At 41.4% G+C, this 23891-nt stretch overlaps 1 protein-coding gene across 3 annotated transcripts in view; it reads right to left on the bottom strand.

The window, feature by feature from the left end:
• Nucleotides 1-23891, bottom strand: part of PDE1B (phosphodiesterase 1B) — a 230555-nt gene that overhangs the window by 5378 nt on the left and 201286 nt on the right. For all 3 annotated transcript variants that reach the window (XM_070741008.1, XM_070741010.1, XM_070741009.1), the window contains 10 exons: nucleotides 22313-22429; nucleotides 20000-20140; nucleotides 18455-18555; nucleotides 17037-17162; nucleotides 10361-10462; nucleotides 8399-8519; nucleotides 7285-7366; nucleotides 6362-6479; nucleotides 3522-3658; nucleotides 889-1008 (listed from right to left, as the gene is read on the bottom strand). In XM_070741008.1, the coding sequence (XP_070597109.1) occupies nucleotides 911-1008; nucleotides 3522-3658; nucleotides 6362-6479; nucleotides 7285-7366; nucleotides 8399-8519; nucleotides 10361-10462; nucleotides 17037-17162; nucleotides 18455-18555; nucleotides 20000-20140; nucleotides 22313-22429 (1143 nt within the window). In that variant the 3' untranslated portion in view covers nucleotides 889-910. The remainder of the gene's footprint in view (nucleotides 1-888; nucleotides 1009-3521; nucleotides 3659-6361; nucleotides 6480-7284; nucleotides 7367-8398; nucleotides 8520-10360; nucleotides 10463-17036; nucleotides 17163-18454; nucleotides 18556-19999; nucleotides 20141-22312; nucleotides 22430-23891) is intronic.

Below are 23891 nucleotides of genomic sequence, written 5' to 3'. Positions count from 1 at the left end.
ACTATCCTGGGACTCTTGCAACCATGCTAAGTTCACCAAATTTATATAAAATTTATCTTTATCACCCCAAGGATAATGCAGAACAAGGTCAACCAGAGATCCAGTGAGAATGCAAAATAGATGGTATCTTGGGGAATGGTCTTTCCAGTGGCATGGAATTTTGTCTGTCAGGTTTCTGACTTGCTACCTGCTATTAGTTGCCTGCTATGTAAATGCTTTAGGTGGAAGGAATGTTATGTATTGTGTGTTTTATGTTATGTTATGTATTGTGCTGTGATACGGTATTGTGGTGGAATGTTGTCTGTAGTTGCAGGAGGGAGGAGCTCTTTGCAAAACAGCAGAACTGAGAGTATATGCATCAAAGACAAACTCCTTGTGTGTCCAATCACGCTTGGCCAATAAAGAATTCTATTCCTACTCTATTCTATTCCTATTCCTATTTACTCTCTACCATTAACTTGGAATGCTTAGTGAGCAGGAAAGAGAAAGGTCAGACTCTTCCATGGCAAATCAGAGAGTAGATCTATAGTTACTGCTTTAGTCTGGCAAGTTTCTGTTTCTACGTGAACAACAATAAAGGAGCTACTCAGAAATAATTCCATGTGTCGTTCTTGGTTCTGTGGACCAGAAAGTTGTATTGTTTTAATTTTGATGGGGAACTGCTCAGAGTTTGGACTAAAATGGATAGCTATACAAGTGTTTTAAATAAATCAATAAATAAGGAAAAGCCCTGTATCACAAACACAGCACACACAAAATAACCCTTCTCCATAAAAAAAAAAAGGCAAGGAGAAGGAAATCTGAAGAAGAGTCTAGGTTCTTCCTGATTCCCTGCTTTTTAGCTGAGACAATCAGCACTCTGGTAAGTAAGAGCTGGGAAGCCCTTACCTTGCTCCTCCCATACACAGCGCTATTCCACATTGCCGTTCTGATTGTGCCGGTTTTCAGGTGTGCTGGCCTCCTCCTCACAAGGTGAAAGCTCGTCAATAGATGTCTGGTTGGTGATTCCTAGACCGTGAGGGGATCAATCAGAAGCATAGCATCACAGGTTAGAGAGAAAGATCTAGACTTACCTACAGATTTAAATGCAGTAGAATCTAGCCCTAGATCTAGATCCAGCTACTCCCAGAGATGAGAAGTGAAACGTATTCAAAGAAAAACAAAGAAAGTCCAGTTGCCTCTTTAAAAAGCACCTTTGGGACAACCATGACCTGGATGACAGAGTATCCACAGACGTCTACCTACTCATAGTTCTAGATCTATCTGCACACAGATCTAGATCCATCTACCCATGCATCCAGCTCCAGATCTATCTATCCATTGATCGAAAGAGATCTGGACAGACCCTGGGTCTTGGAAGATCAGGTGGCACTGAAGAAGCTGGCAATGAGATACTGCAGGAATTTATAAGAAAGCCAGCCACAGAAAAGGTTCCCAAGGAAAAAGAGGAAGAGACAACCATTTCACAATCATAGACAACACTTGGGTGAAATGAGGGAGAAGATTGGAGGTTATAGTGGGCCAGCGATGGTACCAAATGGACTTTGTCTCCTATCTTTAGGGTTAGATTAGGGTGACTGATATTTATTTTAAAACAATGTTCAGATAGTGTTAATCATGTTTCCTTCAGGCCAGAGAGAAAATGGCAATGATTTTTCAGGGATTTGAGGGCTGCCACACAAACGCCAACCCCAGTGGGATGGCAGGAAGCTCTAGGCCAGTTGTTCTCAACCTGGGGGTCGGGACCCCTTTGGGGGTCAAACAGCCGTTTCACAGGGGTCGTCTAAGACCATGGGAAAAGACAAATTTCCCATGGTGTTAGGAACTCAAGCTTCTATTCTGGCACCTTGGAACCTGTTTTTACAATCTGACCAATCGGGTATTTACAGTGGGCGTGTCCCTATGACCTTCCTGCCAATCGGCTTAAAGCTCTGTTGGGAGAATTGGCGCTAGACTTACGGTTGGGGGTCACCACCACATGAGGAACTGTGTTAAGGGGTCGCGGCACTTGAAAGGTTGAGAACCACTGCTCTAGGCCTTGAGCTACCCAGCCTTCTGCTTTAACAGACAGAAGAATATGGCAGGAAGAAGAACTTGGAGTTAGGGTCTCTCTCTTCTGGAATGGAACTTTGAAATTCCATCTTGTGAGGGAAAATAAATAAATTTAATTGGGAAAAAATAGGTGAAGGAACAGGCAACCTATACATGTGGGATATCTGTCATAAACTAAGGCTAATCACCATGTTGACATCTAAACATTATCCTTTTCTTTCTTTTTCTTAACAGCTTAAGTAAGGGACAGGAAGCCTTAAAGGCAGTGGTTCTCAACCTGGGAGTCAGGACCCCTTTGGGGGTCGAATGACCATTTCACAGGGGTCGCCTAAGACCATGGGAAAAGACAAATTTCCCATGGTGTTAGGAACTAAAGCTTCTATTCTGGCGCCCTGGAACATATTTTTACAATCTGACCAATCAGGCGTTTATAGTGGGGGTATCCCTCTGACCTTCCGGCCAATCAGCTTAAATCTCTGTTGGGAGAATTGGTGCTAGACTTATGGTTGGGGGTCACCACATGTTGGTTATGACCTATAAAGCCTTTCATGGCACCGGACCAGATTATCTCAGGGACCGCCTTCTGCTGCACGAATCCCAGCGACCAGTTAGGTCCCACAGAGTGGACCCCCTCCAGGTCCCGTCAACTAAGGAATGTCGCTTGGCGGGACCCAGGGGAAGAGCCTTCTCTGTGGCGGCCCCGGACCTCTGGAACCAACTCCCCCCCAAAGATTAGAATTGCCCCCACCTTCCTTGCCTTTCGTAAGCTGCTTAAAACCCACCTCTGCCGTCAGACATGGGGGAATTGAGACCCTCTTCCCCCTAGGCCTTTACAATTCTATGCATGGTATGTATGTATGTATGTTTGATTTTTTTATATTAATGGGTTTTTAATTGTTTCTAACATCAGACTACTATTGTACACTGCTTTATTGCTGCTGTTAGCCGCCCTGAGTCTCCAGAGAGGGGCGGCATACAAATAAATAAAATAAAATAAAATAAATAAAATAAAATAAAATAAAATAAAATAAAATAATAAAATAAAATAATAAAATAAAATAATAAAATAAAATAATAAATAAAATAAAATAAAATAAAATAATAAATAAAATAAAAATAAAATAAAATAAAATAAAATAATAAAAAAATAAAAAATAAAATAAAATAAAATAAAATAAATAAAATAAATAAAATACATAAAATAAATAAAATAAATAAAATAAATAAAATAAATAAAATAAATAAAATAAATAAAATAAATAAAATAAATAAAATAAATAAAAATAAATAAATAAAATAATGAAATGAAATAAATAAATAAACAGACAGACAGATAAATAAATAAATAAATAAATAAACAAACTGTATTAAAGGGTCGTGGCATTAGAAAGGCTGAGAACCACTGCTTTACGGGGACCCGTACGGGGGAATTTCTCCAAAGCTCCCTCATTCCATCAGCATTCCCATACCACTGGCAGCTCGTTCCTTCCACTTCTGCTTGTTCTCTTGGATGTACTTGCTCCAGGTGGAACGGAAGCTTTTGATGTCAGCGTTGATGTCCCCCAGCTCAGCATGCTCATCTACAGAAGTCTGACGCCAGGTGGAACTGTGGGTAGTGGGATAATGGTCAGAACATGCTGTATATCCCCGAGTGGTCAATGAAAGCAGCAAGGAGCAACTGTGGACATTTCGTGCTGGCTCCTCTTGAGCTCTTCAACTTCACACCTTGTCATCACTACATCTCTCACTCACAGCTCTCTAGCAATGTGCATTTTAGGGACTTGCCTGGTTACATACTTTTGTAAAGTATGAGCTTGGAGGCACATTCTCACCTTAAAATACCTGTTTTCCATGCAGGAAATACTTTTTGATGGGCAGTGGGGATGTAGAATCTGGCAACCACCCAGCCCTAAATACAAGAACTTCCATTCCTCAGTTGTACCAACTTTCCTCACCGATTTAGTTAATTCATTGACGATGACCCTGTACCAGTGATGGCGAACCTTTTTTTGCCCAGGTGTTTAAAGGGCATGCGTACAACAGCGTGTGCTTGGGTGCCTACATCCATAATGCTTCCCCCTTCCCCTGTGCATGCGGGCACAAACCCTCGCATTCCCCCCCCCCAAATGCATGTGTGCAGGCTTTACTGAAGCCTCCGGACTTCCAGTAGGCCTGTCGGGCCATTTTTCACCCACTTCAGGCTTTAGGAAAGCCTCTGCAGCCTGCAGATGGTGAAAAAGAGGCACACGGGATAACTCAATGCAATAAAAGTTATCCACTGTTCCTTCAACATTATTTCCATTGATAAACAAGGGAAGTCATGTAGAAAAACCTGTGGCAGATAACATTTATTACATTGAGTTATCCTGCTTGGATCATCCCATGGTGGGTTGTCCTATGGTGAGTTGACCATGGTGGAGATGACCCTGGTGGGATGGCCACGCTGGGTTGGCCATGGCCAGATGGCCATGGTGAGTAGACTGCAGCAAGTTGTCCTAGACTCCCAGATAGGGAAGGAAGTGGGTGGCTGCGAAGGACCCATGCCTTCCCCCAATCCATTTAGAGAGGACAGAAAGAGGGAAGGAGTGCATGACTATATATCATCAAAGTGCATTATTATTATGGCTGATCAGTCCTCCAGATGTTCACATTCAATCTGGCACTTTTATCCAACAATCAAATCCTTCCTGAGGACCTGGGAGAGGCTGTGGTTGTTTTATAAAATCAAAGGTGTCACTGCAGAATGTGAGCTATTCCAAGCACATCTGCCTTTTGCAATTGATTTATTATGCAATTGACATATTATGGCTCGTCATTATTATGGCTTGTCAAACAGTCAGCCAGAAGTCTAGACTGGATTTGGCATTTTTAATCTACCTATCGAATCCTTCCCAAGGTTATTGTTGTTATTATTTTCTGCTTCTTTTCAGACACCGGAAGAAGGGGCTTGTAAAAAAACATGTATGGTTGTCTGCAGGCAGGGTCAGCTACTAACTGGGAAATGAAATTATCCTTCCTGCTGGAGGAGACGTAAGAAAATACTGACTTTGACAGCTCGGCTGAAGCAGAGGAGCTTGTTTAGGTATTTATTTGAGGCTACCCAACTCCAAACATCACAATATACCAGGCAGTATAACAAAATCTATACCATGTTCAAAGGCTAGACCAGGGGTCCCCAAACGTTTTACACAGGGGGCCAGTTCACTGTCCCTCAGACTGTTGGAGGGCCGGACTTTAAAAAAACCTATGAACAGATTCCTATGCACACTGCACATACCTTATTTCTTTCTCTCTCACTCACTCACTCTCTCTCTCTCTCTTGCTTTCTTTCTCTCTCTCTCTTGCTCTCTCTCTTGCTTTCTTTCTGTCTCTTGCTCTCTCTGTCTCTTTCTCACTCTCTCTCTCTTGTTATCTCTTTTCCTCCCTCCCTCCCTTTCTCTCTCCCTCTCTTTTTCCACCTTCCTTCCTTTCCTCCTTCCCTCCCTCCTTCCTTCCTCTCCACTTCTCTTTCCCTCACTTTTCCCCTTCTCTTTCCCTTTTCTTTCTTTCTCTCCACTTCTCTCTCTTTTCCCTCTTTCACCCTCCCCCTTCTCTCCCCGCGGAGGACTCACCCGACAAGCCTCCACCCTCCGACCCCAGACTCCCATTCAATCCCCATTCAGAAAACGGGAGCTAGAAACTCAAAGAGGAGGAGGAGACGGGTGTGTGCATGTATGTGTGTGTATTGTGCCCAGCTCGGCTTTTGTCAAGCCTTACTTTACCTCAGGTGAGATGAGATTGAGGGGGATGTTCTCACTGCTTTTCCAGTGCTGCCTTGGAAAAGACCCGCGGGCCAGATAAATGGCCTCAGTGGGCCGCATGTGGCCCATGGGCCGTAGTTTGGGGACCGCTGGGCTAGACCAATCAGAAAGCCATCAGGGACCCAGGGGAAACAGTTTATGTTTAAGAAGCAGTAATATTTTTCTCCACAATTGTGAACAAGATTGAAAAGCAATCTTCCACCTGCTGATCTACATTAGGGAGGTCAGGCCAGAGAATTGGAATATTGGACAAAATCCTAGAAAGAATTAATGCCACAAGGCAACGTTTTTCAACATCAGCAACTTCAAAATGTGTGGACTTTAACTCCCAGAATTCCCCAGGAAGCCATGCCAGCCGAGGAATTCTGGGAGTTGAAGTCCACGCGTCTGGAAGTGGCCAAGGTTAAGAAACACTGCAATAAAGAATGCCACCAAGAGGTTCACTCCCTCCGCCACAGCTGCCTCTCCCGGCCTTCCACAATTCCCCATCCCTGCCACTAAATGCCAACCTGCTCTGCTGGCTGGACGATTTATTCTTGGAACCTTCTTCCACTAACGGGATGACCATTTTCTCTGCTACGTCTGTCAGGACTTGGAAAGTGGGTTCCACAATAAAGTCAATGAAACCTGTGGAAAGAAAAGAATGTTAGAGACAAGCCCATGGGTGCCTCTGCTTTCTTCTGAAGGGTTATACACAGTGATGGGCTGCTGCCCCCTGGGGGGGGAAGTGGGGGTAGCAAGTTTATGCACTATTTATTGAATACTTAATAGTTTTTTTATTGTCCTTCCTTCTCCAGTACCTTAGTAAATTACTTTTAAAATAGGAAATAATTAAATAGTATGTTTTTACCCATAAATGCTTTAATCATTTTAATCATTATCTATGACTGAACTTTTATAGCAATTAAAGAAAATCGAGCTTCTTGCCTAATCTGATATCATACTGAACCTTGTGGGTTCAGCACAAAACCTTAAAATGTTACTGTGCTCTTCAACAAATAATGCTGTCTATCATTTGTCCTTTTTGTGGCTATTCAAATAATGTGAGTTTATCAACGGAACAAGAGTCCAAGCATCTATTTGAAAACTTAGCTTAGTGGGTAAGCCACTCCCACCCAATCACATGACCTTTAAGCCACCCCGGTCACATGATTGTCAAGCCACTCCCACCTGATCACATGATCATTAAGCCACACCCACAAAGTAAGCCACGTCCACAGCGTGGGAGTAAAAATTTTGGCAGCCCATCACTCGTTATACACCGAGTACAATGAGGACAGTTCGCTTTGCTGCCCCTGTGGCGGGAGAAAACGAAGCAATGGAGTGGAGGATACATGAGCATCTCTACTACATTGAGGGAGGAAAGGAAGAAGCGGTCAAGGAGAGCTTCACCATGGCATACAGTCTGTTTTTTTTTCTTTTGACCACTCACCAATCTGTGACTGGGCCACCAGGGTGGATGTGCGATCACACAATGGGGAGAAGGGCAATCCCAGCTCAGCTTCCTTGTCTCCCTATAAAAAACAAGGCAGATAAGGACCAAGTCTCGTAGCGTTGATGACCTAAGGCAGACACAGGTAACATGGCATCTGTAACGCAATCAGTTATATTCACAAATGGCATTAAAACGTGGCTAGCTGTAATTCCATTTGACTGTCCGGTGGCGCAGAAGTCATGCAACCCAGCCTCGGGAGTGCTTCACAATTCAGGGCGATTGATACAAACCCAGAAAACAGGCTAATTGGCTAACCAGATGTGACATGCAGTGCAGACTCAGCCACAGTTCAGGCACGGAATATAATCTTTCACTGAAAACTCTGTAGATTCCATGCAACCTGGCAACCATGGCTTTGTTTCCACAAGCGATTCTGACCACCAGAGAGGTAAGCATGTAGTCCTATCCAGGGGTGGGCAGCAGGCAGGATGGGGTGGAACACAGTTCCACCGGCAGAAATGAAGATGCATGTGCAGCTCCAGCTGATCGGTGGCTGTCACTTCCTGGATTACCGGGCTCGGCTCGGCTCTCCTTTTTTCCCCTGCTGCTGCGTCTGCGCTCCTTGCTTTTTTCCTCTTTCCTCCTTCCTGGCCTTGGACAAACTCTCTTGCCCGGTTCCCCTCCAGCCTCATGCGGCCACCTCCCGCCTGAGGTGCAAGCAGAAGGCATGGGTGGAAGCGGCGCTGGCAACATTTATGCTTCTGGCAGCACCTGTTCGCCTAGCTACCCAGCCTGAGGCAGGGTGTGTGTGACCCAGGAAGGAGAGCGCAGGAAATGCGAAGCAAATTGTCACTCCAGCGAGCGACACTGGTAAGGTTGTAAGTCGAGGACTTAACAGTTCACTTGAATGATGATGATCGTTCAAGCCACTCCCACCTAGTCAAATGGCCAGCAAGCCACTCCTACCCAGTCTTGACTATTAAGCCGCTCCCACAAAATAAGTCACACCCATAGTGTGGCAGTAACAATTTTGGCTGCCCATTACTAGTCCTATCCGGTGGCATCCAAGCCCCAACTTTATAACCCCTCCAAGGGAGAATCCCAGGCATACCTGGCGGAAGAACTCTTCCATGAGAGCTTTGGTCCATCGGCAGTGCACCGGCCATTGTTTGGTGGGGTGGCTGATATCAGCTGCATGCAGCAACAAGGAGAGAGCTTTTGACTTGTCAATCCTGGGGAAGCAACAGTACAAGAATAACAAGAATGGGGTCAGATCTTGCCCCTGGGACATAATGTACCAGCAAAAGTACAGCATCCCAATGGGGACAGGCGACTTCCTGTTTGCTATGCTAGGCTCTCACCTGTGTTGCTGTATATAAGCCTGATTTAGCAAGTATCAACACCAATCCCACCAAGAAGCAGAATTACCACTACTGTGTAACATCCTCATCCTAGAGACCTCTGGTGTCATAGCTGATTTTTTAAAAATCCAGCTATACTCCTTAGGCAACAGGAGAAACTTCTGCAACTTCTTACTTTATGCTCCACAAATATGTTCGAAGACCTTGACTTTGTTAAATAATCAAGAAGAATCAGAATTTTACAAAATTTGGGAGAGGGTTTATACTTGGTTGAATAAAAAGAAATGTTTAATGAATATTTTAAAAAATGAATTTATCATTAGATATGTCTATAAATAGAGAAATATAACAGATATTTTTTACTTCTCTGAATTGATCTAATTAATAATAGTTTTTCCTTTTTGTGTCATGAAGACTTCTATTTTGAGCTGAGCGATTGTAGCTCCTTTTTATGTTATGTGTTTTGTTTGTGATGTTTGTCTTTTGAAAAATAATAAAAATATTTTTTTAAAAAGCAAAGACCTTGACTTTTTCCGATATCCTCTGTGCATGCTAGAAGCAGCCAGGAAGGAATCTGGGTGACCTCAAAGAACTGTTGACTTATTCAGACAAGTGTTTCCAGATGCAGTTCAGAAAGTCCTGTCCTGCCCATTGTTTTATCTACAATTCTATCTATCTATCTTTCTATATCTATCTCCATCCATCCATCCATCCATCCATCCATCCATCCATCCATCTGTGAATCTCTCTCCCTCCCTCTCTCTATATGCATGAGTGTATGTGTTTGTGTGTGTGTGTGTTTGTGTGTGTGTGTATGTATGTATATATGTATATATGTATGTGTATATGTGTGTGTGCAGCCTATTATATACACTACTCAAAAAAATAAAGGGAACACTTAAACAACACAATGTAACTCCAAGTAAATCAAACTTCCATGAAATCAAACTGTCCACTTAGGAAGCAACACTGATGAACAATCAATTTCACATGCTGTTGTGCACATTCAACTTTGTACAGAAAAAAGTATTCAATGAGAATATTTCATTCATTTAGATCTAGGATGTGTTAATTTAAGTATTCCCTCTTTTTTTTTTGAGCAGTGTATATAAAATTTATAATATAGTATATCACATCATAAGAAGTGGCGCAGTGGTTAGAGTGCAGCACTGCAGGCTACTTCAGCTAACTGCTAGCTATAGTTCAGCAGTTCAAATCTCACCACCGGTTCAAGGTTGACTCAGCCTTCCACCCTTCTGAGGTGGGTAAAATGAGGACCCAGATTGTTGGGGGCAATAGGCTGATTCTGTAAACTGCTTAGAGAGGGCTGTAAAAGCAATATGAAGCAGTATATACTGTAAGTCTAAATACTATTGCTAATGCTATATATCTTTCTCTGTCTCATCTAGTTATCTGTCTGTCTGTCTGTCTGTCTATCTATCTCTAATCTATCATCTATCATCTCTCTCTCTCTCCCATCATAATCTTTAAAGGAAGCATTTATCCACCCTTGCCCTGAATTGACTTAATTGTCAGCATCATCACTAGAAAGCTCTCTGAGGTTAGCTAAAGAGCTTTCTGTAGATTTAATATGTATTTGCCAACTTTCAATGCTTTTTTATGCTTTAAAATTTTTCTATTACATATCCATAGGTCATTATAGCTGTTTAAAAAAATGTACATGCACCCACAGCCCTGCTTCTGCCATTTACCGTTCCAGCTGCTGCAGGGAAGTTTTCATGGACTTGACTTGCTGGAAGTGACAGGACATGTCTGTAGCCAGAACCATTTCAATCACCAGCGACCGGAGCTCCCTGCACGGCATGAAATAAAGAAACACAGCCACCATCAAACATATTGTTCCTTGTGTGTTTCAACTCCCCACACAAATACATTCTGCAGATGAACAGAGAGAAATCTATCCATTCAGTTCCCATGAGCGGTCACATTTGAGTTGAAACTCTGCAATCTCAGAAGAAAAATTCTGCACCAAGATGACATGAACATCAAAAAGCGCTTGGACTTCAAATAACATTGTTATCATGTTTAGCTTTTTATATTGTGTTTGATAATGACAGTCATGTCTTTATCCTTTTTTTCCTTGGGGGTGGATGGGTTGGAAAGATTCAAATTCCATTAGAGACACACAAACACTTTCCGACTATTTGGTGTATTCCCAAATATAACATATCTTCACACTGACTGCCTTGCTGCAGGAAGTCTTTGGAAATCCTATCTTCCCAGCAAGTCCTCTGCAATGTAATATGTTTATCAGAAGGAGTCTGACAACTTTTATTTCATTTTTCCCCCTGCCTAGGAATGGGTTTAATAAGTAATCATCTTTGTGGATGAGCAGCTGAGTTTAAAAATAATTTAGAATTTAAAAGCTTAATTTCACCATGCCTCTAGAATGATGCAAACAACACACAAACAAATAGGAAAAAAATTCCCTTCTTTTTTATTAAAAGAAATAAATAAAACAAAAACAAAATCTATTACTATTAAAAATAAAACAACCAGCAAAACCAAAAACACAACTATTAATAAATCCATGCTTTAAAATCTTCATTTCTTAAATATTTATCATAGTATTATAGTAATCCAGTAATACTATGAAAATCTACCTGAACACCAATGTATCAATTAATATTTATTTATTTATTTATTTATTTATTTATTTATTTATTTATTTATTTATTTATTTATTTATTTATTATTTAGATTTGTATGCCGCCCCTCTCCGCAGACTCGGGGCGGCTCACAACAAGATACGGCGAATCATAACAAATCCAAATAGCTTTAAAATATTTAAAAAGATTTAAAAGGAACCCCATTTACTAACAAACACACACACAAACATACCATGTATAAATTGAACATGCCCGGGGGAGGTGTTCAGTTCCCCCATGCCTGGAAATATATTTCCATAAATTATACTTTTCTAAAATTTCATTCAATATTTCCAAGCTCAATTAATTTTCAGGCACTTAGCATTTACTATTATTAAGTTTTCATGGACTTGACTTGCTGGAAGTGACAGGACATGTCTGTAGCCAGAACCATTTCAATCACCAGCAACCGGAGCTCCCTGCACGCCATGAAATGAAGAAACACAGCCACCATCAAACATATTCTTCCTTATGTGTTTCAACTCCCCACACAAATACATTCTGCAGATAAACAGAGAGAAATCTATCCATTCAGTTCCCACGAGCTGTCATATTTGAGCTGAAACTACAATCCCATAAGAAAAATTCTGCACCAAGATGACACGAATATCAAAAACCGCTTGGACATCAAATAATATTGTTATCATGTTTAGCTTTTGATATTGTGTTTGATAATGACAGTCATGTTTTTAACCTTTTTTTCCTTGGGGGTGGATGGGTTGGAAAGATTCAAATTCCATTAGAGACACACAAACACTTTCCGACTATTTGGTGTATTCCCAAATATAACATATCTTCACACTGACTGCCTTGCTGCAGGAAGTCTTTGGAAATCCTATCTTCCCAGCAAGTCCTCTGCAATGTAATATGTTTATCAGAAGGAGTCTGACAACTTTTATTTCATTTTTCCCCCTGCCTAGGAATGGGTTTAATAAGTAATCATCTTTGCGGATGAGCAGCTGAGCTTAAAAATAATTTAGAATTTAAAAGCTTAATTTCACCATGCCTCTAGAATCATACAAACAACACACACAAATATATGTGTTCTGTCGAGCTCTCTGGTAGAATCCTCCCGAAAATTCACAGATACAAATTTCAGACACACACCCGTTTGAAAATTCAAAACAATGTTCTTTATACCGAAAATTCAAATAAACTAAGCAATCTTTTTGTATAGCAAAGAGCACTCGTCTCCAAACAAACTGGTAATGTGCACAAGTCCCTTATCAGTTCTGAGATACTTAGCTTGCAGCTGTGAGGCAATTCACAGTCCTTCTTCTTTCAGAAAGTGAAACACACTTTGCTCTGGTTTAGTTTCAAAGCGGGGGGAAATCAGTACAGAAAGGTCGAAGTCAGCAAGGCAGGCACGAAACACAACAACCAGATAATCCTCCACAATGGCCAAACCCACACGCTGCTATTTATAGCAGCCTCACTAATTACCACAGCCCCACCCAACCACAGGTGGCCTCATTTTCTTTGATAATAATCTCTCAGTTGCTGCTGCCTATGCATCGCTCTCCATGTGCGTGGCTGTATCATTAACTCTTGTTCCGAATCCAAGGAGGAGCTAGAGAATTGATCTCCTTCTGAGCTGTCTGCCACACTCTCCTCCTCCCTGTTACTCATGTCTTCTTGGTCAGAGGAGCCTTCATCAGCAGATTCCACCGGGAGCAAAACAGGTCTGCGGCATGTGGATGTCTCCCCCACATCCACAGTCCTTGGGGTAAGAGCTGGGCCAGAGCTAACCACAACATATATGTATCTGGAAAAATTCCAATTCGAAAAGCTGTAGAAATCCCCATGCAAAGTTCACCGCAATGAGTGTACCAAATGTACACAAGGCAGGATATATGTGCTCCATTTCCTGTCCCCCTCCCTTTCTCTTTGCTCACAAAACTTATATTTCATCAAATCTGAAGATTTATTGCTCAAGCAACAAAAAAGGCGATTCTCAAAGGCGATACGAGAAAGGGGAGCGGGCTTCAGGAAAATTAGACAATTCATCATAATCATTATTTACAGAGCCTCATGGGGCCTCTCAGCCAGGCTGAGGGAATATCACAAACACAGACATGGGCCTAAGATGAGTACATCTGGTTTGTAAATTGCCTTCGATCTGGAAATAGTTTCAAACCTGGAGTGTCAGGCAGAAATATAGGGTGCAGGCTGAAGCTGTCAATCAAGCCAAGTGGGAGGTACTGGCATGATAATGAAGCTCTCGTTCAACCTCTCAAAAATCAAAAGAGGCATGAAAAGTAGGAGTGCCACAGAGCAAGTCTTGCAAACAGTTTTGTGATGAATGCTGGTAGAACCCAGAACCTTTGTCATCATTGCTTATTATTCATTGCAAAACTCCCTGAGCAGCTATGTGTGTACACCAGGGGTGAGATGTTCCTTGTTCACTCGTGCCTATTGGTCGTCAGAGAGCCGGTCATGAAGGGAGCGTGAGGCTCTGCCCACCCACCCAGATGCCGCTGTTTGGGTTCATCCTCTGCACATGTGCAAAGCATGCGCAGAGGGTAAAAGAATCCAAATGAAGGCATCCAGGCAGGTGGACAGAGCCTTGTGCTCCCTTCACAACCGGATCTCCAATGACCAATAGGCACGAGCGAACTGGGAGCATTTAACCCCTCACACATACACACACATGCGCACGCACACACATATACACAACTCCATTGTTGTGGTTGGCTTTGGCCCAGCTCCTGCCCCAAGGAATGGGGAGGTGGATGCAGGGGAAAATTCAACAGGCCTGTGTTATTGCCAACAGAATCAGTTCAGAGTTTAGTTTCCTCGGACGAAGAAGAAGGTGGGAGTGACTCGGCAGAGGAGGGCTTGGCACACAGCCCAGGCAGTCAATCTCTCTTATCTTCCCTTGATTCAGATGATGACATTTTGGACCCACGCAAGCGCAGAATTATGCGTAGAAGAGACCAAGTAAGAACATATTACAAGAAATAAGTGAGGCCACCTGTGTTTGGGGGGGGGGGACCTCCAGTAATTAGGGCTGCTGCTATAAATAGCAGCATGTGGGTTTGGCCGTTGTGGAATAATACCTGATCGGAGTTCGTCAGGAATCTTGTGTTTTCTGGACTTTGTTGCTTTTTCACGCCTTGGAAAACAAAGCAGAGCAACGTGTGTGTGTGTGTGTCTCACTTCTTTGGAAGAAGAAGGTGTGTGAAGTTTCTTCACAGATGCTAGCTAAGTACTTAATGACTGCTTAAGGGAAATTGTACAGACTACTTGGTTGTTTTGGGAAGAGTGCTCTTTGCAATACAAAAAGAATGCTTAGTTTATTTTGAATTTTGTGATAAAGAACATTGTTTTGAATTTTCAAATGTGTGTGTGTCTGAAATTTGTACCCTTGAATTTTCGGGAGGCTCCTTTCAGAGAGCCTGGCAGAACACCCATTAGGAAGTTCTTTGCATCATGCAAGAGGACAATTTGGTACCTTTTGCTAGTAGGCTAGTTTCGAAAACCAAGGACAGGTGATCAGAAGTTTTATCCTCATAAATATCTGAACAACAACTGAGGACACCACAAACACACTGCATGGAAAGGTTTTGCATATTTGAGCTCATTTTAGCTTCAAAATGTCTAGAAACATAATGCCTTAAAAAATTTTAAATTATTTCTGCCGCCATCTAAGCAAATTCTACACTATGTACAAAGCACTGGTTTTGAGATGCTGGGGTCTCTTTCCTTCGACCATTCTGGAAATGTAACAGAAGACATGACACACCAAAGAGGAGATATTCAAAAATAAACGGGCATCAGATGGAACTGATTAAAAGTAAATTTAATGGATAGAATTTGGTTTTTTTTTCTTTTCCCGGGAATGTTATTGCTATGATAATATTCTGTAAGATTTAGATGCTATGTATGGATAATGTTTAAAAGTAAGTAACTTTTTCTTTTTTCTAAGGGCAATTAGCATAAGATAAGAGTTAATAAATATTTATGAGGTAAATAAGGATGTATGACAATTGAAAATAATCACAATGGCCTAAATTCAGATGACTGAAAGCAATAGATGAGTTGTAATAGCAACCAGCATTGTAAATGTGTAAAAGGATACTGAAAAATTTTATATTGGAGTATCCAGGTGATAACAGATGAGGAGGTAGCATTTGTTGGATGATAAATATCTTATGTAATTCTAAAATTATTGTTATTGTATTGAAGATTGAAGGTATGTCATATTGTATGTGTTTAAAAGTGGGGGAAAATAACATATCCCCAAAAAATAAAAATAAAAGGCAATTAGAAGGAGTCTCACACAGGAGCAGTTAACGTGATTATAAAAACCCAAGCCCGCTTAACTGGAGGAGGAGGCTCAACTTAATTGTTGCCCTTTCTCACAACTATGTTTGCACAGGTTCGCCTGGTGCACCAGTTGTGGCCCTATTTGGACCGGGGGTCAGTGCTCACAGTCATTCATGCCCTCATCACCTAGACATTCGACTACTGTAACGCTCTCTACATGGGGCTACCTTTGAAGAGTGTTCGTAAACTTCAGATCATGCAGAATGCAGCTGCAAGAGCAATCATGGGCTTTCCCAAATATGCCCATGTTACTCCAACACACCGCAGTCTGCATTGGTTGCCGATCAGTTTCCGGTCACAATTCAAAGTGTTGGTTATCACCTATAAAGCCCTTCATGGCACCGGACCATAATATCTCTGGGACCGCCTTCTGCCGCACAAATCCCAGCGACCAGTTAGGTCCCACAGAGTTGGCCTTCTCCAGGTCCCGGCAACTAAACAATGCCATCTGGCAGGACCCAGGGGGAGAGACTTCTCTATGGCGGCTCCGACCCTTTGGAATCAGCTCCCCCCGGAGATTAGGACTGCCCCCATCCTCCTTGCCTTTTGTAAACTCCTCAAAACCCATCTCTGTCGTCAAGCTTGGGGGAACTGAGACATTTTCCCCTTACCTATGTAGTTTCTGTGCACAATATGACTGTATGTATGCTTTTATTTACTGGGGTTTCTCTTTTAGATGTTTTATGTGTATAATTGCTATTTTAGATTCCAATTATTAGATTTGTCATTATGTATTGTTTTTATCACTGTTGTGAGCCGCCCCGAGTCTATGGAGAGGGGCGGCATACAAATCTAATTAATAATAATAATAAAAATAATAATAATAATAATAATAATCCAGGAGACAGCAGAATTGAGGAGAAGCAGCTAGAGAAATTAGTGAAATACGAAGGTCTAAAAATCGAGCTGCAACGACTCTGGCATAAGCCAGTGAAAGTGATCCCAATGGTACTTGGCACGCTGGGCGCAGTGCCAAAGGATCGTTTACTACTGGGATCGGCAAACATATTTCGCCGCTACATCATGCAGTCCTAGGTGCTTGGGAAGTGCCAGACTGGTGATGAAATACGAAATCCAGCATAGTGATCTCGTTTGCTGTGTTGTACTGACATAATAATAATAATAATAATAATAATAATAATAATAATAACAACAACAACAACAACTATTATTATTAATAATAATAATAATAATGTATAAACACACAGCATTTTGCAGGAAGAGGCCATCATGCTCCAGTTAACCTCAAAGTTGACCATCCATTGCTTGATTTCTGCCCTACTCCACCCCACAATGCCTGGACCCCTTCAAAGCATTTCTCAGTGAGAGCATGCCCCCGTTTTTCCTGGTAGCATAGTTTTGGTAAAGAAATGGGAGGATGAGGGCTCACACAAATTCATCCTTGGCCAGGTTAACAAGTATGTTCATCTCGTCATCCTGCATCATGCGGAAGATGGCGCTGATGTGGTGGTTCTCCAGAACCGACCGGTCATTGTACAAAATGGCTGTATCTGACCTGAAAACAAAAGGAAGGAAACACAATGTCAAGGATCTTGGGTTTTTTGAGAAACCGGTGAACTTTTAAACATTTTGGTTAACCCCAAATTCAGGCAGTCCTCGACTTATGACCACAATTGAGCCCCACATTTCTGTTGTTAAGCGAAACAACTTTTGAGACTTTTATTGCCACTGTTGTTGAGGGAAATCATTGAAATTGTGACGTTAGTAAACCCGGTTAAGTCTGGCTTCCCCATTGACTTTGCTTGTTGGAAGGTCGCAGAAACTGATCACGCGATACTGCAACCATCATAAATATGAATCAGTTGCCAAGCATCTGAATTTTGATCACATGGCCTGTTAGGACTCTGTCCAAAACAGTTGGGTTGGCAATATATAAAACAACAATGTGTGTTAACGTATACAGCTTTAATTGAGCTATGTTTGATTGGCTGAAGGTATTGCAGAATGCCACAAGAGGGAGCTAGAGTCATAACTTATTTCTCTGAGTCACTCTCTCAGTCTCTCTTTGTCTCACTATTCATTGTTAGTTTGGTCTGCATTCTCTCTGCGTTCGATGTGTTGTAATTATGTACCATAGTTAAACTGTGTTTATAGGCTTGATATCTTTGTTTACTGTTTATGACAAAAACAACTGGAAAGAAAGACTTTGTACTTGATAATATTTGGATTGTTATTCTGATTATTACGTGTATTACTTTGAATTGTTTATCGGAACGTGTTATTTCTCAAAGTAAACTTTAACTCAAGTTAGTGTATCTGTGTGTGGCTGAGTGGTTATTCATAACTGATCTCAATATAAATGTTTCTGTTTGCGCAACCTTGGTAAACAAGGAATACTCTGCTCATACATTAACATGACCCTAGGGCAAGGGTAGGCAAAGTTGGCTCTTCTATGACTTGTGGACTTCAACTGCCAGAATTCCTGAGCCAATCATGCTAACTCGGGAATTCTGGGAGTTGAAGTCCACATGTCATAGAAGAGCCAACTTTGCCTACCCCTGCTCTAGGGATATTGCAATGGTCATAAATCGCTTTTTTCAACCCCATTGTAACTTTGAACTGTCACTAAACGAACTGTTGTAAGTCAAGGACTACCTATATACAATGGTCTACTTTAGTTTATTTTTAATTGCCTGGCAAAAAGAGGCCATGGAGGCCTCAAGTAATCAACACAGTTGACTTACTATTTGTTACTCTATGTTCCAAAAGTCTTTGAGAACTCTTCTTTCCTCTAAAACAACAGGGTAAGTTTAACAATGGACACATCCACACAACCTCTTTACTTACTTGGTCTGGATGTGGAAGCTGTTGGTGGTACCCGTGTGCTCATAGTCATGGATTGCAGCTGCAAAGATAATGGCCAGGGCCTCAATCTCTGTCAGGCAGTGCTGCAGAGGAAGAAGCAGCAAGAAAGGATCAGCATCTTTGGGAGTGAAAAGGTGATACCTGGGAATAACTCCAGAACTTTGCTACCATAAATGAAGGACAAGTTCTATACTAGGGAATCATCATCCCTATGACCAAAACCTCCTGATTCCATGAACTTTCTAGATTAATTGCTGTACTATCTGTGGAATAAATTTTGACTTAAGGCATATTTTCCTGGAAATGGACCCTATAACAATTGCACTTCACATGGCAAGAAGAGGAACAACAACAAAGCACAGATAGATACTCATCTTGTTGTCCTTTAGTGCATATATGTGGTTGAGTATGTGCAAAATAAGATATACAGATATAAGAAGAAGAGCCTTCTCTGTGGCGACCCCGACCCTCTGGAACCAGCTCCCCCCGGAGATTAGGATTGCTTCCACCCTCCTTGCCTTTTGTAAATTTCTTAAAACCCACCTCTGCCGTCAGGCATGGGGGAATTGAGTCATCTCCCCCAGGCCTATATAGTTTATGCATATTATGTTTGTGTGTATGTTCTGCTTTTTAAATAAGGGGTTTTTAGTTACTTTTAAATATTAGATTTGTTGTACATTGTTGTATTATTGCTGTGGGCCACCCTGAGTCTACGGAGAGGGGCGGCATACAAATATAATAATAATAATAATAATAATAATAATAATAATAATAATAATAAACAAAAATTTGTTCCTATGTAGGACATATTCCATTTCTCATTTTAGCATTCCTACCACAAATGTGGTTTTGTGTCATTCCAAATAAAATTTCTGTCATCTGGGAACTTTCTATTTCAACAAGATTTTGTTTCATTTGTTGGAATGCATTTTAGCAGGTCAGATTACTGATTTAATTTAGGGTTTGTTTGTTTGTTTTTTTACTTGATATGGTTTTTATATTTGAATTACAACTGTGTATTGATCTTGTAATATAACCTGTAGAATTTTTTGCTTAATGCCCTATTTTTAAAGACACCACTCAATCTAGGTCTAGGATGGGGAAAAAACACATCTCACTTAGCAAACATTTGCTGACTGCAATCAGTTTTCCCAATTCCTGGCTTAGTGCTAATCTGGGAAGACCTCTAGAGGGCACTGTGTTTTCTCATATGGCATTTCAGTGAGTTTTGATCAAGAACAGCACATAGGTCGCATGCCTGATATTTGTCCTAGGGACAGTAATTCTATGCCACCCCGAGTCGGCGGAGAAGGGTGGCATAGAAATACAAACAAACAAACAAATCAATTAATTAATTAATTCATGTCAACCCAGCAGAAAGGTAGGCATTAAAACCCAAGATTTGGAAGTTTCATCAGACCCCAAAAACAGAATTAATTTTTTAAGCATGTAATATCAATACTTTCCAGCTGGAGGGTGAGCAAACGGGACATTTGCAGAAGCACTCAGTCTACAGGTTAGCCTTACCACCATGCCAGTGCGAAGCAGGAAGCAATGTACAGTCTGGGTAACATCAGCAGCATGTATCTGATTGTGATAAGGGTTCTTATATTTCCCATAACCAGCCTCCAGGGCATCCAGGAATGTCATGAGGTACACCGTGGGGATCTGAAAAACAACAAAGACAAAGTTGCGTTCGAAAGCTACTGGCTAGGCCCAGGAATGTGTGACACCAGAACTCAGGAACTAAAGCCGATGAAGAATGAAGACAATTCAGCAGGATCTGGTTGAAGAAGTTTTACTCTTCAGGGTATCAAAAATAGAATCTCTCCTATTCTTCTATTTACAGAAAGTACTTTACTACAACTATAAACCACAATGCAATAAACCAATCCATCCACAAGACTAGAACTAACCAACCAACCAATCACACTCACTGCAAAGGTACATTGCTTCTTATACTGTTCTAGCCCAATCAGGTTGCGGCTTACTCACTATGACTCAGCAGCTTGACTGCTTTGCATACTCACAACCTTTTTACCTTAAATGGAATATTACCTAGAATAGTATAATCCTTGAGAAATATGACCCTAGGCAAGATCTGGAAACAGCTGCAAGCCTAGTTGTCTTCTATTGAGTTTGATGGTGGCACAGCAGTTAGAATGCAGTATTGCAGGGTAATTCTGCCGAATGCCAGCAGTTCGATCCTGACTGGCTCAGCGTTCACACAGCTTTCCATCCTTCGGAGGTAAAATGAAGACTCCAGATTGTGGGGCCAATGTGCTGACACTGTAAACTGGTTCAAGAGGGCTGTAAAAGCACCGTGAAGTGCTATATTTGCCTAAGTGCTATTGCTATCTTTGGTGCCACCTGTATTAGTTTTTCCAAGTATGTCTTCCAATTATGGTGGATTATAACTCCTCAGCCAGCACAGGAAGTCTGTTTTGAGATGATGGGAGTTGTAGTCTAACAGGTCCGAAATGTAATCTTCCTAAGTGGTGGATCTCCAAAATTCCAGACAGGAGTTTTTTCCCAATCCAATTTGGAGACGCTAGAGACTGAACACAAAACCCCTTTTCATACATCTTCTGTGCAGAGTAGGATTCTCATTTTAGTATATATATATGAGATCTACTGCTGTGTTTTTCAAAGTTGGCAGTTTTACAATGTGTGTCATTCAACTCCCATAATTCTCCAGCCAGCAACTGGTGACTGGGATCGCAATCAGCCACAATTTGTTTTCATAATAGTTTGTTGGAAAAGCCAGAGTGACCTAGGCGGTACATACTGGCAAGTCAACTTATGCCTCAGCATTTGTTAAATATGGAAGTTTTCAAGGTAGGGCTAGGTGACTGTAGCCTTATCATGAATATCAGCATCCTCTCTCATTGAAGCAACATCTCATCTGGCAAACGTTGAACTGTTTGACTCAGGAGAAGCAGCTGGACTCCTGCTGAGGTTTTGCACTATCACTCCCATAATTTTATGCCAATGGCTTTGCCCATGAAGGATGATGAATGTTGATATAAACTTCAACCTTCCATTACTGTAACCTTCACCCCGCAAAAAAGCACTGGTAACTTAAACCAGGGGTGCCCAACCTTTTGGATCTCAGGGACCACCAAGGTTACACTTTTAAATCTTGCAGACCACCAAATACATAATTTTAAGTCTCACAGACCACTAATATGATTTTGTAAAAGATAAATACAGAGAACTTTCATTTTATTAACATGAAATGCACCTACTTAACATAACAAAATTATAAATGCTTATTTAATTACAAAAAAATCTTTAAATGTTGTTTAGTTGTAACAAAATCATTAAAGGCAGTGTAATTATTACAAAATAATTAAAGCTTATTTGACAGTGGTTTGCTGATGTTGGTGGAAAAGTCAGTCCCATATTCCAGAGCTATAGCTGTAGTCCCTTCCCTCCCCTCCCCTCCCCTCCCCTCCGCTCCCTTCCCTTTTCTTTTCCTTTCCTCTTCTTTCTTTCCTTTCCTCTTCTTCTATTCTTTTCCTCTCCTCCTTTCCTTTCCTCTTCTTGCTTTCCTTTCCTTTTCTCTTCCTGAACTGGATTAATTGTTCTCAACCATATCTGGCCCAGGGGCCAAGATTTCTCCATGGACCACCAAACTTTTCTTGCAGGCCACCAGTGGTCCATGGATCACAGGTAGGTGACCTGTGATTTAAATAACATATTAAACTTCGAGAAATTACTATGATTATTTTGCTGATGTCCTATCAAGTTGTACCATCTGGCCAACTTTGTCTCAGGTTGGGAGAAAAGAGGGGAAAGGGGAGAATGGACCTCACCCACTTCTGACACATCCATTACCTTGAAACGGCTGTTGAGATTGTGGCGGGTGAGCAGTTCAAAGACAATTGTGCGCAAGGCATGGTCTTCGCTCACCCTGTTCAGTGCAAAGACATCGAAAAACCAGAGGTCAAGCGTCTAGGAAGGAAAACAGGCAGTGTGAGAGACAGAACAGGGGAGGAGGGTCAAATGTCCTGAAACTACTAAGCAAAGGACTTACATCAGGTGTAGGAAGGGGGGAAATTGGGACAAAGCTCTAAAATAAAAGGATTTTTTTAAAACAGGAGGCTATCATAATGTGAACTAAGAAATTCATTTTTAGGTATTAATATTTCCCCTAACAAATAGGTCTGTCTATCTGTCTATCCATTCATCCATCCTTAGACGCACATTACAGACTCATGATACACTTCATTTTTACATACTGTCAGGCTCTACCAATCAAGAGAGACACACAGAACTACTTCTAAGCAATTTATGGTTCTTCACCCTATAGGCAGAAATCTTGCCAAACTAAAGTGACTACTTGCATCGTTAAAGATATTTCTCAGAACCTCTAGGGAAGAACTGCCTTGACCCCCTTTCCCCTGACCAAACTAGCCTTTTGATTTTCTGGAAATGCAACTCTTCCCTCCTGGGAATCCAGGCTGCATTCTACTACACCCACAATCCTATTTCAAATCACTCCAGGACGTGGTTTATAATATGTATCCAAGAGAATTCCTTTAAGCTTCTCCCTACGTGGTTAATTAAGCCCTACAGTGCGGATTATTGATTACTGGTCAGAACTAAGACTTTCGAGAAAGCTTTGCCTCCAGTATGCTTTATAAAGAGTGGATAGTATTATATTTATTTATTTATTTTATTTTGTCAAGCATATGTACGATTGCAGAAAAAGTATAGAAATGGCTGTGAATACATAAAATGTATAAATATGGTTATGAGTACATGAGATGGTTATGAATGCATGGGGACATTAGGACAGGGATGGTAGGCAGGCTGGTGCGCTTATGCACAGCCCTTACACACTTCTTAGGAATGGAGTGAAGCCAACAGTAGACAGTCTAAGGTTAAAGTTTTGGGGGTTTGGGGAAGAAACTACAGAGTCAGTATTCCAGGCAATGTCCACCCCATTACTGAAGACATATTTTTTGCAAACAGGTTTGGAGCAGTTTACGTTAAGTTTGTATCTATTGTGAGCTTGTGTATTGTTGTGGTGTGAAGCTGAAGTAGTCATTGACAGGCAGGGCATAGTAGCGGATAATTTTGTGTGCTATACTTAGGTCAGATCAAAGGTGGCGTAGTTCTAAATTGTCTAAGCCCCAAAATTCAAGTCTGGTGACATCATGTATTCTGTTGTGAACAAAGAAGTGGAGGACTCTTCTCCTAGTAGAGAATATCTAGAAAAGCTTGACTCATAAATACTGACCCCCATGAGTGGCTTGAGGTGATGGGCAAAAGCGGCCTTGAGAATTGGGGTGGGGAGAATGACAGAAACCTCCTCTCAAGCAGGAGAAACCACCCGTGCAAAAGTTAGGAATGTTTACCAGAGTGTAAGGCTCGTGACATCCAGCAGAGATTGACACAGGTAGCATAGTGT

This window comes from Erythrolamprus reginae, chromosome 2 (genome assembly GCF_031021105.1).
Source record: "Erythrolamprus reginae isolate rEryReg1 chromosome 2, rEryReg1.hap1, whole genome shotgun sequence".
Taxonomy (NCBI): Eukaryota; Metazoa; Chordata; class Lepidosauria; order Squamata; family Dipsadidae; genus Erythrolamprus; species Erythrolamprus reginae.
The sequence above is the reverse complement of the archived record's forward strand: the minus strand, read 5'-3'. Positions and strand labels throughout refer to the sequence as shown.